We start from the raw sequence: 19,602 nt of genomic DNA, 5'->3' as shown, positions 1-19,602 counted from the left end.
TTCTGGTTTTTCTTACTTCCCTTTTGCATCAGTTTATGTCAGTCTTTCCAGGTTTTTCTGAAATCATTCTGCCCATCATTTCTTACAGCACAATAGTATTCCATCACAATTATATACCACAACTTGTTCAACTATTCCCCAATTGATGGGCATCCCCTCAATCTCCAATTCTTGGCCACCACAAAAAGATCTGCTATAAATATTTTTGTACATGTGAGTCCTTTTCCATTTTTTTAAAATCTCTTTGGGCTACAGACCTAGTAGTGGCCCTTTGGGCATAGTATGGACAAGTGTTTTTACCAAACTGTTAAAGTTAAAGAATACAATTGTTTTGTTAACAGTTAGTAAACTACATGACTGTAAATTGACATATACTATCCATCACAATCATAGTATTATCTTCAGGGAATCAATCAACAGGTAAATTTTATTTACTAAGTACTTCCTATGTTCCAGCCACTGTACTAAGTACTAGAGATAGAAATAAAAAGCCAAAAAAGACCCTTCCCTCCAGGAACTTACATTTGAATGGGGAGACAACATGTAAGTATGCATGTACATATATAATATGTATGTATATATACATACACGTGTGTATACATGTGTGCATAAAAGATAGAAATGTAAGATGTAAGTAGATATTATGTTCCTCAATAAACTCAAAATGGATAAGCAACCTAAATATAAAAAGTCCCACCATGAATAATTAGAGGAGAACAAGTTCAGATAAATATCTTTCACAACTATGACTAGAAAAAGAATTCTTAGCTAAACTAGGGAACCAAGCAAATAACAAAAGATAAAACAGGTAATTTTGATTACACAAAATTGGAAAGCTTTTGCTTTCCAACAAAATCACAGGCTGTGTAGTCAAAGGATATGAACAAATAGTTCTCAAAAGAACTATGAATTATTAACAACTAGATGAAAAATTGAACCAAAATGTTTTTAAGAGAAATATAATTTTTAAAAAATCTGAGGCTTCACCTCGCACCCAGCAAATTAGCAAAGGTGATAGGAGAAGGGACTAGTCCAGGGGTGGGGAACCTAGGCCTCCTAGGTCCTTGGGTGCGGCCTTTGGACTCAGTCCAAGTTTTACAGAACAAATCTTTTTATTAAGGGGATTTGCTCTGAAATTCGGATTTACTAGTCAGTGTTGGAGGGGTCGTGGAAAGATGGCTTCACTAATGCACTGTTAATGAAGCTGTGAATTGGTGTACTCTGAAACGCAATTTGGCCTTATGCTAAGAAAGTAACTAAATTATATTTGACTCAAAGACTACCCTAAGGAGGCCAAAGACAGAAAGGTTCTGGGTACTCTAGTATATTAATAGTATCATTTTTTTGTGGTAGCCAAGAACTGGGGGAAAAGTAGATGCTCTTTGGGGAATAGCTAAACAAATTGTAGCATAAGAATGTAGAGGAATGTTACTGTTCTATAAGAACATGAAAAGTTCAGAGAAGTGGGGGAAACATAAGAACTGAAACAATCGGAACCAGGAAAATATAATAGATGCAATAACTACAATGATGCAACAGGAACATTTTGTTGCTCAGTTGTATCCAGCTTTTCACGATCCCATCTGGGGTTTTCTTGGCAAAGATACTGTAGTGGTTTGCCATTTCCTTCTCCGGTGGATTGAGGCAAACACTGACAATGAGGATGATGAAGACGGTTGTATGAGGTGTTAAGGAAGTACTAGCATCTCTGGTAAGAGGGCCAGCCAAAGCCTTTTCAGGGCTGCTCATCCACTTTTGGTGCCCACCTTTCACCCAACTTTCAAATCTGGCTTCAAAAAGCTGAAGCATGTGCAGCAACCACACTCTGGTAAAACTGTCAGGGCAGAAGGGCTACACAGGGTTGAGAGTAACCAACAGGGCTCAAACCCATCAATGAGTTAGGGGGATGTCTACCCCAAGCATGGGAAGATTTCCCTGGGTAGAATGGCAGATGAGAACAATTGTGCCATGAAAGTGGCTGAAGCACATGCTGTGGAGCACTTAGAGCTTGGTCAGACATTAAAGATGCCAAGGTCATCCACTGCATCCCAGGCCATCGCCAGTTGTCCTGACTTTTGTCTTGCCACTGGACTTAAGTGACTGGAAGAGAAAATGAGGCTGACAACTTTGTGCAACTCTGCCTCACTTGAAGCCAATTCACGTGTAAGCCAAGACGTCATCCCACGATGTCAGTGGTCCTCTTCAAAATGAAGGATGAACAACAAGGCAAATAGATATTAAGTGACTTGCCCAGGTTCACACAGCTTGTAAATTTCTGAGGCCAGATTTGAATTCACAAAGTTGAATCTTCCTGAGGCCAGGCCTGGTGCTCTATCCACTATCTAACCACCCAGCTGCTTCAACCAAAAGGATGAGGATTGTTTGCAGGCTCTGGTGGTGGGAAGAAACTCTTCAAAGTCCAACTCTCATGCGTCATAGTGTCTTGGAGTTGACCCTGGGATCTCAAATGCTGGGGCAACAGAGAAGAAACTCTGGTAAGTTATATCCTACTGGCAAGACTTCAGATATGGCCCTGGCAACAGATCCTGTTGGCTTTCTGCAGGCCAGCCTTGTTAAATTTAGAGATGCTCATCAAAAATAGGCTGAGCACTTGATGATGATTTGTCCCTGGCAGCCTATGAAGCAAAAAAATTATTGGGATGTGCCTGTTGCCTCAAAACAAAATATTTAAATAAATTTTAGGAAGGAAAAGAAAAGTAGAAGGTATTGGTCAAGCAAGTTATTTTTTTTACTGAAGTCTTGGGAGGCAGTATGATATTTTTAAAAAGTAGCAAAATGGGGGCAGCTGGGTGGTACAGTGGATAGAGCACTGGCCCTGGAGTCAGGAGGACCTGAGTTCAAATCTGACCTCAGACACTTGACACTTAGTAGTTGTGACCCTGGGCAAGTCACTTAATCCCATTGCCTAGCCAAAAAAAAAAAAAAAGAAGAAGCAAAACGGTGGTCAGCAGCAAACCAGGCAATAATCCCAGCCACTAAGTCGCTACGTAGCTCACTTTTCTTTCTGGAGAATATGGCTCAGCCGACATGCTATGTCACTGCCTGCTGAGCCCGGCAGTGTAGCATGGTTCATGCTTAACAACCTTTGCCACACTAATGGAGGCAGGGAAAAGAGGACTGGATTTAGAGTCAGAAGACTGGGTTTGAGTCCCAGGTCTGCTCCACACTACATGTAACTTTAGGCCAGTCACTTAACCTCGCTGTGCCTCAGTTTCTCATCTATAAAATGCAGTAGTTGTAACTAAATGCTCTCAGAAGTCCCTTCCAGTGCTAGATCTGTGTGATCATATGACTAGGTGACTTTTAACATCTTCCTAAATCTTTTATCCTAATATTCTGTTTGCAAGGAGAGAAATCCACAGAATACTATGACTTCTATAAAGCAGTTTGGGAAAATTTCTATGTTGTCAGAAAAAAAATTCTAGAAAGAGAAATTCTACTCAAAATAACTATAAAATGCTTAAAATAACTGGGAATTAATTAATCTACCAGTCTTCAAGATATCAAATTCAACTACAAAACATTCTTTATAGAAAAAATTTAAATAGTATGAGAGAATTCATTATTCATGGTTTGGCTTCACAGATAGAAAAATGAGCCCCTACTCCCAGCTCAGTGGGTGGTCTCTGTGTCATCCTAGTGAAAATACATTGACACGAGTCAGACAGAATAAGTAGACACGGATGGGGTACCATCTTCATTATTGGAGGGAACACCCAAATTGATGAAATTACAGATCTATTTCAGTCTGTTACCTAAATTAAGAGGTAGATAGAAATAGATGAAATAATTACAAAATTCGTTTGGAGAAACCAGAAAGTGTAGAATGTCAAGGAAAACAATGAAAAAGGGCAGGGGATGGGGGAGCAGAAATGAAGGAGACATAACCAAATCTCAGACTACATTATGAAGCCCTAATTCTCAAAACTGGTAGAAAAATAAATCATTGGAATACACCAGATAAGCAGGTCTCAGAAGCAATTGAATACAGAAGTTGTGTTGAGACTCAAAAACAATTGGGTGAAATACCCCTGGAATTTTTCCAATAAAGACTACTGGAAAAACTGGACAGTAGTTTGGTAGAGGTTAGGTTCAGCCCAGAATCCTATACCATCTTTTATACCATGCTGTTGTGCTCCAGGGGCAGTGAAGTGGCACTGTGGACAAAGTTCTGGGTCTGGAGTAAGGAAAATTTCTTTTCCTGAGTTCAAACACAGCCTCAAACACCTAACAGGACCCTGGGAAAGTCATTTAAGCCCTGTTTGCCTTAGTTTCTTCATCTGTAAAATGAGCTAGAGAAGAAAATGGCAAACTACTCCAGTGTCTTTGCCAAGAAAACCTCAGATGTGGTCACAAAGAGTCAGACATGACTGAAACAACCAAACGACAGCCATGTTCTAGATGGATAGCAACTTAAATATAAAAGGTCATGTAGGGGCAGCTAGGTGGCACAGTGGATAGAGAACCCACCTTGGAGTCAGGAGGACCTGAGTTCAAATGTGGCCTCAGGAACTTGACGCTTACTAGTTGTTTGACCCCGGGCAAGTCACTTAACCCCGGTTGCCTCACCAAAAAAGAAAAAAAAATAAATAAAAATAAGAAAGATCATGTAAAAAACTAGAAGACAGTAGGATGAAGGACCTTCTTTACCAAGCAGGGAATAAAGAAGTTGTAAAAAAAAATTTTTTTTAATAGTTTTGATTAAAAAAGAAAATATAAAACCTTTTGCCGAAACAAAATCCTTGCAGCTAGGATAAATGAAGCTATCAATTGGGGGAAGGTTTTGATCAACTATATCTGATAAAACTCAATATCCAAAATATGTAGGGAACTGACAAGCCTAACCCTCTCATTTTATAGATGAGGAAAAAATCCCTGGACTTTTGACTCCAAATCTGGGCACTTTCCCCACATCGTGCTTTTTTTTGGAAGGACCAATGAGTTACTTATTAGATTCAGTTTCCTTAGTTTGGACCTCTAATATGGAAATGTCCCTGAACAATAGCCACATAGCCTCAGAGAGGGCTATCTGTCGCTGTAACAAAATTTCCTCTTTCTTTTCCAGAAGCATCTCCAGGTGTGACAAAGGTGAAGATCATGGAAAAGGAGCCTGCCGAGCGCCATATGATTGCTTCATGGGAGCTAGTAGGTATCTGCCATTACAAGATTATTCCTTCTCCCTCCCAAGAAGAGAGTAACTTCAGAGAGAAAAGGATAGAGATAATGCAGATGATCTTTCTTCTCTTTCACACTGCAATCAGTGATACAGAATTCACCCTTGTCCCTCCCCATTGACTCTCAGGGCGCTTAATTCTCACTCTGTAATAGGAGTTTTCAAACTTAACAGAGTTTTCCAGGGAGGTATTTTATCTTTGGAATTCCCTTATAATCCATCCAGGTCTAGATTGGGAATTGCCATGTCAGTTTCATGTTTGGAATCCATGATTTGTGATAAAGACTGTAAAGATGAAAGACATTTTTTAGGAGATCACTCATGATCCTTTGTAGTCCAGCAGAGAGGGTGGTGTAGGGAGCACTGGTTTGGGGTTCACATTGTAAAAGGGTTGAGTCTTATCTTCAGTGACTGGGAAAAACAGGGTATGTGTCTTAGAAATGCCAGCAGGCCTATGAATGCAGAAGAGTAGGGAGCGAAGGAATGCCTTATCTGGGTTGTCAAGTCATTACCATTCTGCCATGTTCTTCAGTTTCCCTCCTCCCCCCACTCCTGCCATCCACATCTTAGGCTCCAGCACCCCCAGGGAGTCATCACCTCTAAGGAATGCTTGTTTACCCCACTGCCCATATAAAATATCAGTAGAATTATAGGATGTAAGAGCTAATAGAAACCTTAAAGATTGTCTAGTCAACCCTTCATTTTACTGATAAAGACAGTGAAGCTCAGAAAAATTAAGTAGTTTATGACTTGATAAGGGTCACACAACTAATCAGTCCCAGAAGTGGTGGATTAGAACCCAAGTTTCTGACTCTTAGGCTCACTGCTCTTTCTGCTTTGCCCAGATAAGCTGTCATTTTAGCTCTGAGCACTTGTTAAATAGCTCCTCTGACTACGGCCTAGCAGAGGTACAAAATTTAGCTAACTAATCAGTCCCAGAAGTGGTGGACCAGTGGTTGTACAAAGTTTAGCTAACGCAGCAAATATTTATCAAGTGTCTAATATTCACAAAACATGGTGCTGGGGGAGAAGGGGGTAGAGCCTGGGATTACAAAGACAAAAGAATTCTTGCCCCTAAGAGTTTACATTCTGTTGGATAGATAAATCACATAAATAAGAAGAATCACTGCCCTTTGGCACTTATAATTATAGTAGGTGATAAAACACAGCCAGAAATAACTATTAATACATTATGAGTATGTTAGAAATTAGAGCAGTATCTAATTTTATTATTTTTTCCATTAATATGCATTTTGTTTTTCCCCTCTCTCCCCAATGGAACAAAAAGAAAAAGAAATACTATTAGAAAAGAAAGAAAGAAAGAAATGAAAAAGAAATCCTCATAAACACACCTACATAGTCAAAGCAAATACATGTGAGAGGTGTACCATATAAGGATCAAGGGGCACATCCTTAGCAAAAGAAGGCCATAGAAGAAGTGGAATTAGAGTTGGACTTTAAAGAGTAAATGTTAATTCAACAGTTGAAAGTGGGGAGAAGGAGACTTTAGGCACAAAGAATAGTGCAAAGCAAAAGAATAGAGACCAGAACACACAGGTTGTGTTTGGGCTTAGCGGGTGGTCCACGTTGGCTGGAGCAGAGCATGTAGAAAAGTAACAAATCTGCAAGAGTAGAATGGTGGCAAATTTGGTGCTGCTGCAGTAGTAAGGGTGGGTGGTAGGGAGGGCCAGTGCTGGGCATCAGGAGTAGAGAGGAGGCTGCCTAAAAGTGGTCGAGGTAGAATCAATACAGCCCAGTCACTGACTGAATAGGAGAAGGGAGAGAAACTAGCGTCCAAGGTCATGCCGGTCTAATCAGTGTTTAACACGAGCCTCCCTCTACCTGCTCAGAAGTCCAAGAAGAGCAGCACTGATGTCTGCGGTTTCTGACCTTATTCAGGCTAAATCACAAGGTAGGACTACCCAGAACAGTCCAAAGATGCCACTGACGGAATTAGAAGATAAATAGAAAAAGAAAGGAGCTGGTTTAAGGGGAAAGATAACAAGCAAGGCCAAGACCATATGGAGTTTGAGGTGCTAGTGGGAGCATCCACTTGGAGTGCAGGTTTGAAGCTTAGAAGAGAGTACAGGGCTAGGGAAATAGATAATAATAGTGATGATAATAGAAGTAATAGCTAACATTGATAAAGCACCTTCTGTGTTACAGAGTGCTATACAAGAACCCTGTGAGTTAGGAGCTATTATCCGCATTTTGAAGATGAGGAAACTGAGGCTGAAAGAAGGTAAATGATGTGCCACAGGTCACATAGCTAGTAAGTGTCTGAGGCTGGATTTGAACTCAGATCTTCCTGACTCCAATTAAAAGTAACTAAAGCAAATATATTTCTATAATACTCCCCTCACTACTCACCTTTCCTGGATATTATGAGGAGTAAATCAGTGAGATAACATCTATATGTAAGTACTTTATGTATAACTTTAAAGAGTTATAAAAAATGAGCCATTCCCCATCCTGACTTATAAAATAGGCTAATCCCTATCAATGTGAACAAGATTCTTTCTTGAGCAGTTGCCAATAAAGCAAAGCAGAGGAGCCCTTCCTCCCACGAAGCATCTCCTATGCCCATTTTAGAATAGGCAGAATCTTTGCTAGAAGCCACCCCAGCAATATCTTGATTCTGCTTCTGTCATTCACCCTCTCTCTTTGGTCAGTGCTGTTACCATCAGCCAGAACCGAATCGGGCTGGTCCCATAGTTCAGTTTCAGAATTGGAATGTCCAGGTTTCAGTGTTGACTGACTGACCTTAGACAAACGACACCTAAGGAACAGCCATTATCTCGTGCCTGGAAGGTTCAGGAAGAGGTGTCTGATCATGTGCACCCCTACATTCTAGAGTCCTCCCCATCAGTAGCCCTCAGAGGGAAGGCAATGAAGAACCCCTTCCTCTGTTATTACCGGTGGCTGAGGTCCCTTGATGTTGGATTGGGAGAATTGGTAAGACATGTCGATGAACTTCAGATGCACCCCATGTTTTTTATCTGTTTTCTTCAGCTTTATGGATTCTTTATCCATGTTAAATGTCTATCAATTCCCTGCCTTGTGCTTTGTGGTCACTACCGGTGCAGACTTAGTACATTTAAAATTGCTTAAGCACTTTGGTTATTAGCATTCTGAATTTAAAAAAAAAATTCTCCTTGTCATTTCTCTAGTGCTTTGGTTCCCTGGAATGACTCAGAGACATGGAACTGGAATTTATGGCATTGTCTATTTTGGTTTTTTTATTTTTATTTTTGCAATTGGGGTTAAGTGACTTGCCCAGGGTGACACAGCTAGTAAGTGTCAAGTGTTTGGTCTGAGGCCGTATTTGAACTCAGGTCCTCCTGACTTCAGGGCCAGTGCTGTATCCACTGTACCACCTACTTGCCCCTACCTTGTCTGTTTTGTATCATCCACCTTAGACCCTACCTAGGGCCTGCTCCTTATTATTTAGCCATTCTTCTTTCATCATCTTCTCTTTAGTCTCCTTTCCATCTAATTCTTTTTGAGTTTCTTCTCTATCTGCCCTCCAGATGAATGAAACTATGAGATGAGATGATTAGTTCACCTCACCTGGTGCTAAGGAGACTCAGCTTATGTAGCAGAAGTTTTCCATAACAGATGAGAGAAAATCATCTTTTTTTTTTCAACTATGCCATTGTTACTCTCTCCTTTATAGGTCATTTCACATCCATCTACCCATTCCTCAAATGTTTATTAAGAGCCTCCCTTGTCCAAGTGTGCTGTATTAGGTGCTGAGGTTAATTGGGGAAGGGGAGACACAGAGAATACTTAGATGAATAAGTCACAGTCTCTGCCCTTGAGGAATTTATAGTCTGGTAGTGGGGATGAGAAAAACACACAAACTACTGATTAGAATACGAAAAGAGCTTAAGAAAAGTAGAAAGTGTTATGAGGTCAAATGATGAAAAGCAACCACTGACTGGGGGTGGGGGTGGGGCTCACAGAATAGAAATTGCATCTTTGGGATGAAATAGAATAATTGGAAGGATTAAAAAACAAAATTGAGAAAGGTATGCCAGTTTCTAATGTGCTGCATATTACGTCTTCCATCAGGATAAAGAGAAATTGGCACTTTAGCTCTGGCTGCTTACTTCACAATAGGAATTTGAAGGATGTAGTAAGGAAGAAATTTTTTAGGGAAGAAGGTACTTTCTAAATATCCTTGGGTGGCCAGCCCAGAAGTTTTCCAGAACTGAGCTCAGATGAAGTCATAAATTTGATTGTCTATCCAGTAACAAATCCATGATAGTTGGAAGTTTATCTTCAAAGATACCTTTTGGAGTAATTTAAGCAATGATTAATTGGTGCCTGGGTTGAGGAGATAGGAGGTGGTAAACAACATTCCCTGTTGCAGGATTCATCTTCTGGTTTGAGGCACAGATTCACCCTTCTTTACCTACCCCATCCTCATGCTCTCCTGCTTTGTGATTGTAGAAAAATGACTGTGCAATGCCAGAGGACTTGAAGAATTTTTACCTGATGACAAATGGTTTCCACATGGTGTGGAGTGTGAAGCTCGATGGTAAGTTGGGCTCTTGCCCATTGTCACTTGCCCTGGCTACACTGTGCCCTTCTCTGAAATGTCTCTCAGTAAATATATACTTCCCCTGAATCTAATCAGTGTTTAACATGCATCTCTCTTTCCCTGCTCAGAAGTCCAAGAAGAGCAGCACTGATTTCTGTGGTTTCTGACTTTATTAGGGCTAAGTCACAAGGTAGAACTATCCAGAAAAGTCCAAAGGTTTTTTTTAAATAATAACTCAAAATTTCAAGGTTTTCCCACAAAGTCTTACTGTAGTACCTCATCAAAGGTTGGAGGTGACCCTGAGTCCTTGAAGGCATGTAAGCTCTGGTAGGTTCTGCTATGCTGGAAAGGTATAGAGTATGGACCTGGCAACAGACCAAGTCTGTTTTCAGAGCACCAACCTAGCTAAGTATGAGAGAATCACGACCAGTGGGCTGGCCACTTGGTGATGAATTTTTGCCTGTGGCTACAAAGAAACAAAGAAAAATGCAAAATGGCACCCAGTCTTATATGCCCCTTTCTGCTTCCATAGTGACAGTGTCAGAGTGGCAGGGAAGAAGACAGAGTATGCTCAGAATGACACCATTTTAATTTGACTATTAGTCCTCCAAATGTGAGATTATTGCCTAGTGGACATATTGCTGAAGCAGCTGAATCTTATGAATCTTGACATTCCTATTATAAATGAAACCAAAAGAAAGAAGGAAGTTGCAATCCAAATGGAAGGATATCTCAGAGGTACTTCTTGGCGAGGTAAAGAAAGAATTTTAAGGAATAGGTTTTATCCCAAGAAATATTATTTTATGGGATTATTGGGTTATCACATATTATAATACTAATGATAAGTATTTGCAGAAAAAAACTACCATTAAAATAATCGCATTTTCTACACTAACATTTTTTGCTGATGATGAAGAGGTAGAAATTCTTTGAAGAAGCTGCTAAGACCCTCCAAATTAAATCAACATATACTTTGATACTTGGTGATTTCAATACAGAGGAGGAAAAGGTGAGGATGGAGAGAAACAAGGGGGAGCATGATGCAGGAGGAGGGATTGAAAGAGGCCAAAGGCATGGAGATTGCAGAGAGGTCTCACAACATTTTGTTCAAGAGCATTTTCTTTGAGAAACAAATTGGTAGGCACTAGACACGGTGAGAAACAAATAACATTGCAAAAATGAAATACATTATATTTTAAGAGGACAAAATGTGTTACTAATCTGGCAGTTCTCTCTAAATCAGCTGTCTCTATAAAGTCAGAACACACACTTGTCATCAGAACTAAGATCAGAAATGTTTAAAAAAAAGGAAGAATAAATAATAATAATGATAAAAATGGCATACAACTTAAACAACTCAATCCTGAGCAATTCCAACAAGAAATTGACAGTTGGAAATGGGAAACGGACAGCAAAAGTGACATTAATGCCAATTACAATAATCTTGCATTTAAACTTAACCAATGTGAGTTGATTGCCACACCAAAGACCAGAAGAGCCCAGAAAGCATCTGACTTACTTGCCAAACAGAGAGATAGCTGCCAAAGGCAACACCAAGTCAAAATATAAACTTGTTTGTAAAAACTTACCAGAAAAAGATGATCTGCAGTTATAAGCAGTATTGTTTTGTAAAGCAGAGAAAAATGGTCAGAGGGCAAAATCAGCTTAAAAATAGCTTGGCAAGATCTCCAACTAAGCAAAGTCATTCCAAGGGCATTTAAGGACAGGAACAGAAGAAAATGAAAGAGATTTTTAAGAATTATTATTACAGACTGCTCTATCAAGGACAGTGGAACAACCGTACTTGGCCTGTAATATCACAGTTTTAACTCTGCTGATGGAAGCAGAAGAAAGGTCCTTAAAAGAACAAAGACCAAAAAAAAAAAGCTAGATTATACTGAGTGCATCTAGAAGAGATCTGTGCAGGAGGTAAAACAGCTGTGAAATCTTTGAGGTATCAATATGCAAGCTGTCTAAAGAAAGAGAAGATACCAAAGACATGGGAAAAAAATCTAAGACAATACTGAAAAAAGTAACAAAAAGGATATCTGTAACTGCCTTCTGTCCTTTCTGTGTAAAATCTTAATGAAAGTTGTCTGTATGCAAATCAATAGCACTCTCAATGAGGGCATTAATAGGGAACAAAGGAGGCTTTTTCAAACAATATTGAACAATTGACTGGAAGATGTAGAGAATATAAAATCCCACTGGGGTTTTGGTTGGTTGGGGATGAAAAGGTACTTGATTTGGTAGAGTCAGGCAATAAGCATTTATTAGGCTCTTTTTAAATAAGATATCCCTTATCCATACAGCAAATTCACTAAAGGTTCTTTGAAAGCTATAACAACAGATGATGAACATCAGATAAGGTATAAAATAGGGAAATGTATGTACACCCAAGTGAACATCTGGAGAAAATCCAGCACAGAGTCCAAGTTGAAGAAGGATTCCATGTGGCTGGTGTGGTCTTCCAGATACTCCTGCTTCCATCTGCTCCTTGCAGATGACATTGTGCTGATCACATCAAAGCTAAGGACATTGCAGAGTCTTCTGGAAGAGATCTCCAATCACTAGAAGGAATTTGTCATGGTTGTTCACACAGAAAAGACCAGGGGATGAAGAATGTCTGTTGTCCAGATTACAACAGGCATTTGAATGGAAAACTTATGGAACTTGTCCAAATAAGAAATAATTATCTGAGATGGACAGTATATATGGTCAAAAAATTGGGCCCTGAGTTGAATAGGGGTAGAAGAGCAGGCTAGATTACTTTCAGGAAATTTCAACACTCCTTTAATGACCCCAAGTTTCACATGAAAGCATAGGTCCATCTTTTTGATACTAACATTTTACTAGTGTTGCTGTATGCCAGTGAAACATAGAATACAACGGGCTCTGAAAAATTAAAAATTAGCATAGCCCAGTATGAGCAGTCTACCATATATAACCAATGAGGAAATTTGAAGGACCAAAGTAAAAGAAGTCATCAAAGAATTGTATGACTGAAAAGGATGTTCTGGTCAAATGGAGAGGAAGGTACGAATGAAAAAGTGTTCATTTGTTAAGTACTTACTCTGGGGCAAACCCCAGCTTGCAGTGTTCTGGGACGTTCTGGCCTGGGGCCAGTTGAGGGTGCTTCAGTGATGGTGAGCCATCCTGCATGGTGTCACAGTGTGCCACAACTACCTTCGTGGTGTTGGGGGAAGGAAGGAAGGAAGGTAAAGATGACCTCTTGCATGTGGAGTCAATTCCCTGTGATCTCTGGGAGCCTGTGAACAAGAGTGTCACAAGATGAATAGAAACAGATGGGTCATGAGCAGCATTGCTGGAGGAAACTTCCCTGTTAGTGAGGTCTTGGGTCCATGTGAGTAGTTCCAAGTTGGAACCATAAGTTGGCCCTACATCACAAGCTGTTAGAACAGCCTCTTGTAGGTATGCAGAAACTCAAGACGACCCAGTTATTCAGGATGATGTTAAGACTCATTTCATGGGCCCGTGCTTCCTCTAGATTCCCTTTTGGCTTCCTGAGGCTTCTAAATCACTTTGCTTCTTATCTCTTTACAGGCAGAAATAGTGTTTGTGAGATGGTTGGGTTTTATTACTCCAAATAAAAAAAAAAAGATCTTGTTTTCAAAGGGTCCTGACTCAGGAAGCTAGTGCCTAGTGGTCCTTCCTCTTTAACTGTAATTGGGTGGTCCTCAGTGCCTTTCCCTGCTTCCTTATTCTTTAGCAAGTGTAACTTAAAGGATCTGAAATTTCAACCACATGAATGCTCTTCACTAACGCAGATCAATCATAAGCCCTCTGTGATATAGTGGACCATGTCATGCATTGCTGTGGCCAAAAGAATGAATGCATCGCTGGTGGCCAAACTTCGATTGATGGGCCTTTTCAAATTTAGCAAAGCTGGTCTTTGCACCACCAATAGTCTATCACTGAGCCTGTCAGAAACAGCCAATGCCCTAGTGTGGCCCTGGAAGGCTCACTGTCGCCTCCACCCAATAGGGAAACATTGAAATATGATTTTAGTGGATTAAACTTAACGAAAGTAATAAGTGTCTTCTTCTGTAGCTATGGAGATGCCAGGACTAAAGCGGAACCCAGAGACTCTTGCAGAAACAGAATCTGGGGGCAACAAGGTTGCGCAGTGGATAGAGCACCAGCCCTGGATTCAGGAGGACCTGAGTTCAAATCTGGCCTCAGACACATAACACTTAACTAGCTGTGTGACCCTGGGCAAGTCACTTCACCCCCATTGCCTAACCAAAAAAAAAAAAGAAAAAGAAAAAGAAGAAACAGAATCTGACAAGTGTAATTATTTTAACCATAATTTTGCCTGCACCAATTCCCCATGCAGAGACACTAAATTACGTTACAGTTTTAAATCCTTGAAGTAAATTTGCCTCTCTTACAGACGCTGTTTGCCTGGAGTTTCTTTTTGAAAGAAAATTCCCAGGGAATGCACTTAAAAGGATGTAGTAACATTTTTAGGATTTTAGCCAAGTTGCCAGCCTTCCCCAGTGTGTGATTAATCTTATGTCAGGCTCCCCATTTTCACTACCAGCACTTTCATGACTTCCGTTTCACTCCTCATATATATTGTCAGCAATACGCTGTCAGGCTAATCAGTGTGAGTGAAACAGAAGCTACTTTACTATAGACATGAAGATTTTTCTTGGGTTATAGACAAAAGAGAGCATCTTGTTGTATGGATGGCTGGTTTGGTAGTCAAAAATGTCCAGGTTCCAGGATATACTCTGTATATACATGACTAAGTCACTTCTAAGTTATCCCAGGCAACATTCTATAGCTGTAAGTTACAGTCGAGTTGCTCATCTGCTTCAGCGAAAGGAGTTTTTACACTTGGAGTTTTTTTATACTGCCAAAATCACAGTTCTGGACCAAAAATAAGCTACCTGTGGGGCAATAACTCAAGGAATCCTAGAGTTCTCTGGTTGGAAGGGTCCTTGGAGGCCATTTTCTCCAAACTCCTAATGTTACAGATGTCCTCAAAGGCCCAGGGTGAGGACTTGCCCAAGGTCATGTACTTAATAGTTGACTCATCTAGGATTTAGACCCAGGTCCTCTGACTCCAGATCCATTGCTCTTTCTGCTGGTTTTCAGCTTCTTCACCGTCATGGTCCCCCTTCTCTATACACATGCCAATTTATCAATGTCCTTTTTGAAATGGGATGCCTAGTACTGAACACTGTACTCCAGATCTGGTCTGACCAGCATAGAGTCGACTCAAGAAGGTGCTGGTAAATGTTTAACAACCAGATCTCCAGGAGGGGGAGGGGGAACATATGTACAACACATTTTTTAAGTTTAGTCTGCATTATTAAAGTTTCCTTTGTCACTTTCCAAAGTTTTGACAATTAACAAAACAACAAATTAAGCCCTGATTTTTAGGGCTTGCCAATTTCTGAGGCATAAATACTCACATTGACATTTCAGCAGTCAGCTCTCTTGAGCCTGTCCAAGCTGTGTACCTCCTTTGTCCTGGACATTTGACTTCTGTTAATGCAACCTGAGATGATGTTACTTTTTTCGGTAGCCCTGTCACACTGTTGGCTCACAGAACTGATAACAAAGCCCATAGGTCTTTTTCACATAAACTGCTCCTATGTACAGTGAGTTGAGTTTCATCCTGCTTAGGCAGCAAATGTTACTGAGAACTCTTTTCTAAATATTTTAATAAAGTTGTCAGAATCCAATCCCTTTCTGGCTTATGTCCTCCTCTCTCCCCAGGTCCCTGAAAAGTCTCTGTACTGTGTCTGGTCCCCTTCCCTGCTTCTACCCTGTCCAGGCTGACCTTTCCTTGACCTTTCCTGTCCCCTGAGAAAGCAGTATATCATCTGATCTCTGGCCCAGCTTCAGGGGTGTTTCTGAACAAGCCCCCCTTGGTCCCCAAAGTGGATATAACTTGGTTTCCAGGTCTAGGAGAAATGAATTCTTTCAAGAATCATCCTTTGCTCCCTGCCTGGATGCCTGGTTTTTCTTTTGATCTGTCATTCAGGCTGGGACCCAGAGCCCTCCAGTTTTTCCTATCAGTACTAGAGGCATCTCCTGTTTATCCATTGCCTCTTAATCCATCATTCACTCTGGCGGTGGCATCCTTTACTCAGATAACACAGAAGGCAGCTGGAGGAGCGCAGTGAAAAACTAGCTATTCCACATATACAGTTGGGACATTTTGTCACCGAGAGAGGGTTCCTTAGGACTCTATGGTATAATGGGAAGAGAGTGGTGCTTGGAGTCAGGAAAGACCTGGGTTCAAATTCTATCTCTGACATTTACTATGTGAACACTTCCCTCCTTATTGGTGAAATGAGGATAATAATAGCTTAGGTATTTGCCTCATACCGTTGTTGTTAGGCTTAAATGAGAAAACTCTTTGTAAACCTTAAAGCAAGTTAGCAATGGTGATGACGATGGCCCCAGTTGCCCTTTGTCAGTGATGTTCTCATGCTCAAAGGGGGTTGAAGCCCTCAGAAGGAAAAGTGATGACTTGGTCCAACAAAGTGCATGCACCCTTCTTCCAGGAGGAAGGCTGCTGACACCCCACCTCTTCTCTCAATGCTCTTGCAGATCAGCCGGTGCCTTTGGGCTGCCTGATGATTAACAGCATTTCGCACTTGACTCAGCTCACCCAGTCTGCTGTGTACACGCTTCCCAATTCACCAACTCTGGAGGATCTGGATGATGAGGAGGACGAAGGTACCATGGGTGCCCCCGGGGGATCGTTGTCTGAACACAACCTGCTGCCTTCCCTTGGACAGCGCTGAAAACATGGGGTGTCCTCGGGGCATTTCACTTTTAATTCATTTCTAGAACCTTGGAGATCTCTTTTTCACCTCTCTCTTCTTCTAAGTCTTATCTCGACTTTGGAAAGATATTCATACTTTTTTTTTAATTTCATTCTCACTTCCAACATTTTGTCCAGCTGGCTTCCTCCAGTCTTCCCTTTCGGACCATCACACACCCCATCCCAGACCAGGCTTCCTAAGACACTGCCCAGACATCGTGTCGCTCTCCTACTCAGGAGCCTCGAATGGTCTCTATTCCTTGGGATGACTTCCAAGGCCTTCCACAGCCTTCCTCTGTTCAACCTAGAGAATGCACACCTCCCACCCCAGTGAAGCCATTCAACAGGTTTACCACCCTTATGATCCATCCCCTTCTCCCTCCCATCTTAGAACATTTCCTCTCTCTCTATATTACTTCAAAGCCCAACTTGTCTCACCTCTTCCACAAAATCCACACTGTTCAGGCCCTTCTCTGAATTCCCATAACACTTACTGTCTAGACTAGTAGTCTCCAAACTTTATTTTTGGGAGGCAGTCAGGGTTAAGTGACTTGCCCAGGGTCACACAGCTAGTAAGTGTCTGAGGCCAGATAAGTGTCTGAGGCCAGATTTGAACTCAGGTCCTCCTGACTCCAGGGCCAATGCTCTATCCACTGTGTCACCTAGCTGCCCTGTCTCCAAACTTTTTTAACCTCTTTCAGTAAAAAAATTTTTAGCATGCTTACTCAATACATGTGAATTTACTTATTTTAAAATTATAGGGGCAGCTAGGTGGTGCAGTGGACAGAGCACCAGCCCTGGATTCAGGAGGAACTGAGTTCAAATCCAGCCTCAGACACATAACACCTACTAGCTGTGTGACCCTGGGCAAGTCACTTAACCCCATTGCCTAACCACCCCCCCCAAAAAATATATATATATATATATATATACATGCACTACCATACTAATGATGACATACTTTATAAAAACACAAAAAAGATGAAATGATATCTTACCCTAGAGTCAATAGAGAGCTAATGAAGTTTATTAGATAGAGAAGTACCATGGTCAGACCTCCACTGTAGGAAAATCACTTTGGCAGTTGTGTGGAAGATAAATTGGAGAGGGAAAAGCCATGGGGTAGGAGACCAATGAGAAAGCCATAGCCATGGTCTAGGGTAGGATGGTAGCTGTGTGAGTAAAAAGCAGACAGATGGGAGAGATAGCCTGGAAGCAGAAATGATAAAACGTGGGAACTGATTGGATATGCGGAGGTTATCAAAAAGAAATAGTCAGGAATCATGCCAAGTTTCAAGCCTAAACAACTGAAAGGAACAACCACAGAAATAAGGACGTTCAGAAGAGGGGTAGTTGTTTTGGAATGGGGGGAGGAGTGTTGAGTTCTTTTCTGGACATTTTGAATTTTAGGTATTTCTAGGACATCAAGTTTAAGATGTCTAATAGGTAATTAATAATGTGGGTCTGGAGCTCAGGAGGGAGAAAGGCTGAATGTATAGATCTTGAAATCTATAAGTGTGACCATTAGAACCAGGGGAGCCCATGAAGTCACCAAATGAAGGAATGCACACAAAAAAAGGAAGGGCCCAGGACAGATGTTAGGGACACATACTCACAATTGAAGAGCATGATTACCAATGATGATCCAGCAAAGGAGACTGAGAAGGAGCAGTTAGACAGGTGGGAGGGGAGCCCCAGAGAGGAAGGAGTATCCAGGAGCAAAGGTCAGCAAGTGACAAACGCTGCAGAGGTCAAGAAGGATAAGGATTGAGAAAAGTCATCCAAGTGGCGATTAGGAGACCACTGGTAGCTTTAAAGAGAACGGTTTCAGTTGAATGGGAAGTCAAGGATGATGAAGAGGTTGAAGACATGGATGATTGAAAGGATGATGGTGCCCCCAAAGGAGTTAGGGAAGTCTGGAAGAAGGTGGTTTGGGGAAGAAAGGTAACGTAATCATAACCCATGCATTCCTGTTCATTGTGTTACACTCCTTATTTCCTAATGACAAATGAAAGGGGAATAGGAAGGGGGGGCCTTATTCATCTACCACTGCCTCAAGAGCCACCACTGAGGGGCATCTGTGGCAACCACAAGCTGATGGGACATGGTGGGGTGCGTGGTGTGGGCATGCTGGGGGGTTGGGAGTACAAAAATGGATTTTGCTTTTGTAGCTACTGTAAGTATCTGGATCAGATTAGGTTATATCTATATCTCCCGTGAGGGGCCTATACCAACTGTTGTCATGGAAGGTCAGCAGTGGGAGAAGACAGAGAGGGAGACTGTTGATGGGAATGGTGTAGTGATGTTGGAGATGATCCCAAGATTGCCTATGGGACAGGAGGGGTGTGAGAATGATACGTAACCCATCTTCCTGCCTTCAATTTGGTTGATCACATCTCTTCAGGTTATAGCTCTGTTGGTATCATTCCATGGCTGTCCCAGGGATCCTAGAACCCACTTTGAAGACCAGTAGCATAGACCATAAAAGCTTGCATTGTTTCTATTTGTTGTCCTACTTGTCAGTTGTTTTCTTGGATCTGAGTGTTTTCTCCCCATCTAAGTTGTAAGAGGACAAAGAACCATGTTATCTACTTCAATCATTTAATAAATACTTATTCATAGGATTCATGTGGATTCAGAGCTGGAAGAACCATAGAGATCATTTAGCCCATCCACTGCTTTTTATAGGTGAGAAAATTGAGGCCAAAAGAGGTTCATTGACTTGCCCAAGGTCCCCATAGTAAATGTCAGAGCCAGAATGTGAACCCCTGTGCTCTGGTTCCAAATCCAGCACTCCTTCTAATATACCATCCTCCAAAGAGGCCCAACCTCAGATGTGGGAAGGACCCCTCCAGTGTCACATGCCTGTGTTTAAAAATGACTATTCACTTTTCTGTGGCACCTTAAGGTTTACAAAGTGCTTTCTTCATGGTAAGGCAGACAGGGAGGTAAACAGATAGACAGATAATTTATCAAGTAACTATGTGTCAGGCACTGTGCTGGGGATACAAACACAAGCAACCAGGACAGTCCCTGCCCTCGAGGAGCTTACAT

General features: G+C 41.3%; 1 protein-coding gene across 3 annotated transcripts in view; it reads left to right on the top strand.

Annotated features, from left to right (window-relative positions):
* The window catches only part of LOC114051913 (tubulin polyglutamylase complex subunit 2-like), a 49,825-nt gene that overhangs the window by 6,582 nt on the left and 23,641 nt on the right, over positions 1 to 19,602 (top strand). For all 3 annotated transcript variants that reach the window (XM_027874312.1, XM_027874311.1, XM_027874310.1), the window contains exons 2-4: positions 5,087 to 5,166; positions 9,650 to 9,737; positions 16,332 to 16,460. In XM_027874312.1, coding sequence (XP_027730113.1) covers positions 5,087 to 5,166; positions 9,650 to 9,737; positions 16,332 to 16,460 — 297 coding nt within the window. The remainder of the gene's footprint in view (positions 1 to 5,086; positions 5,167 to 9,649; positions 9,738 to 16,331; positions 16,461 to 19,602) is intronic.

This window comes from Vombatus ursinus, unplaced genomic scaffold, assembly GCF_900497805.2.
Source record: "Vombatus ursinus unplaced genomic scaffold, bare-nosed wombat genome assembly UNPS02014807.1, whole genome shotgun sequence".
In the NCBI taxonomy this organism is placed as follows: domain Eukaryota; kingdom Metazoa; phylum Chordata; class Mammalia; order Diprotodontia; family Vombatidae; genus Vombatus; species Vombatus ursinus.
Note: the sequence above shows the minus strand (reverse complement) of the source record. Positions and strands in the feature narration are given on the sequence as shown.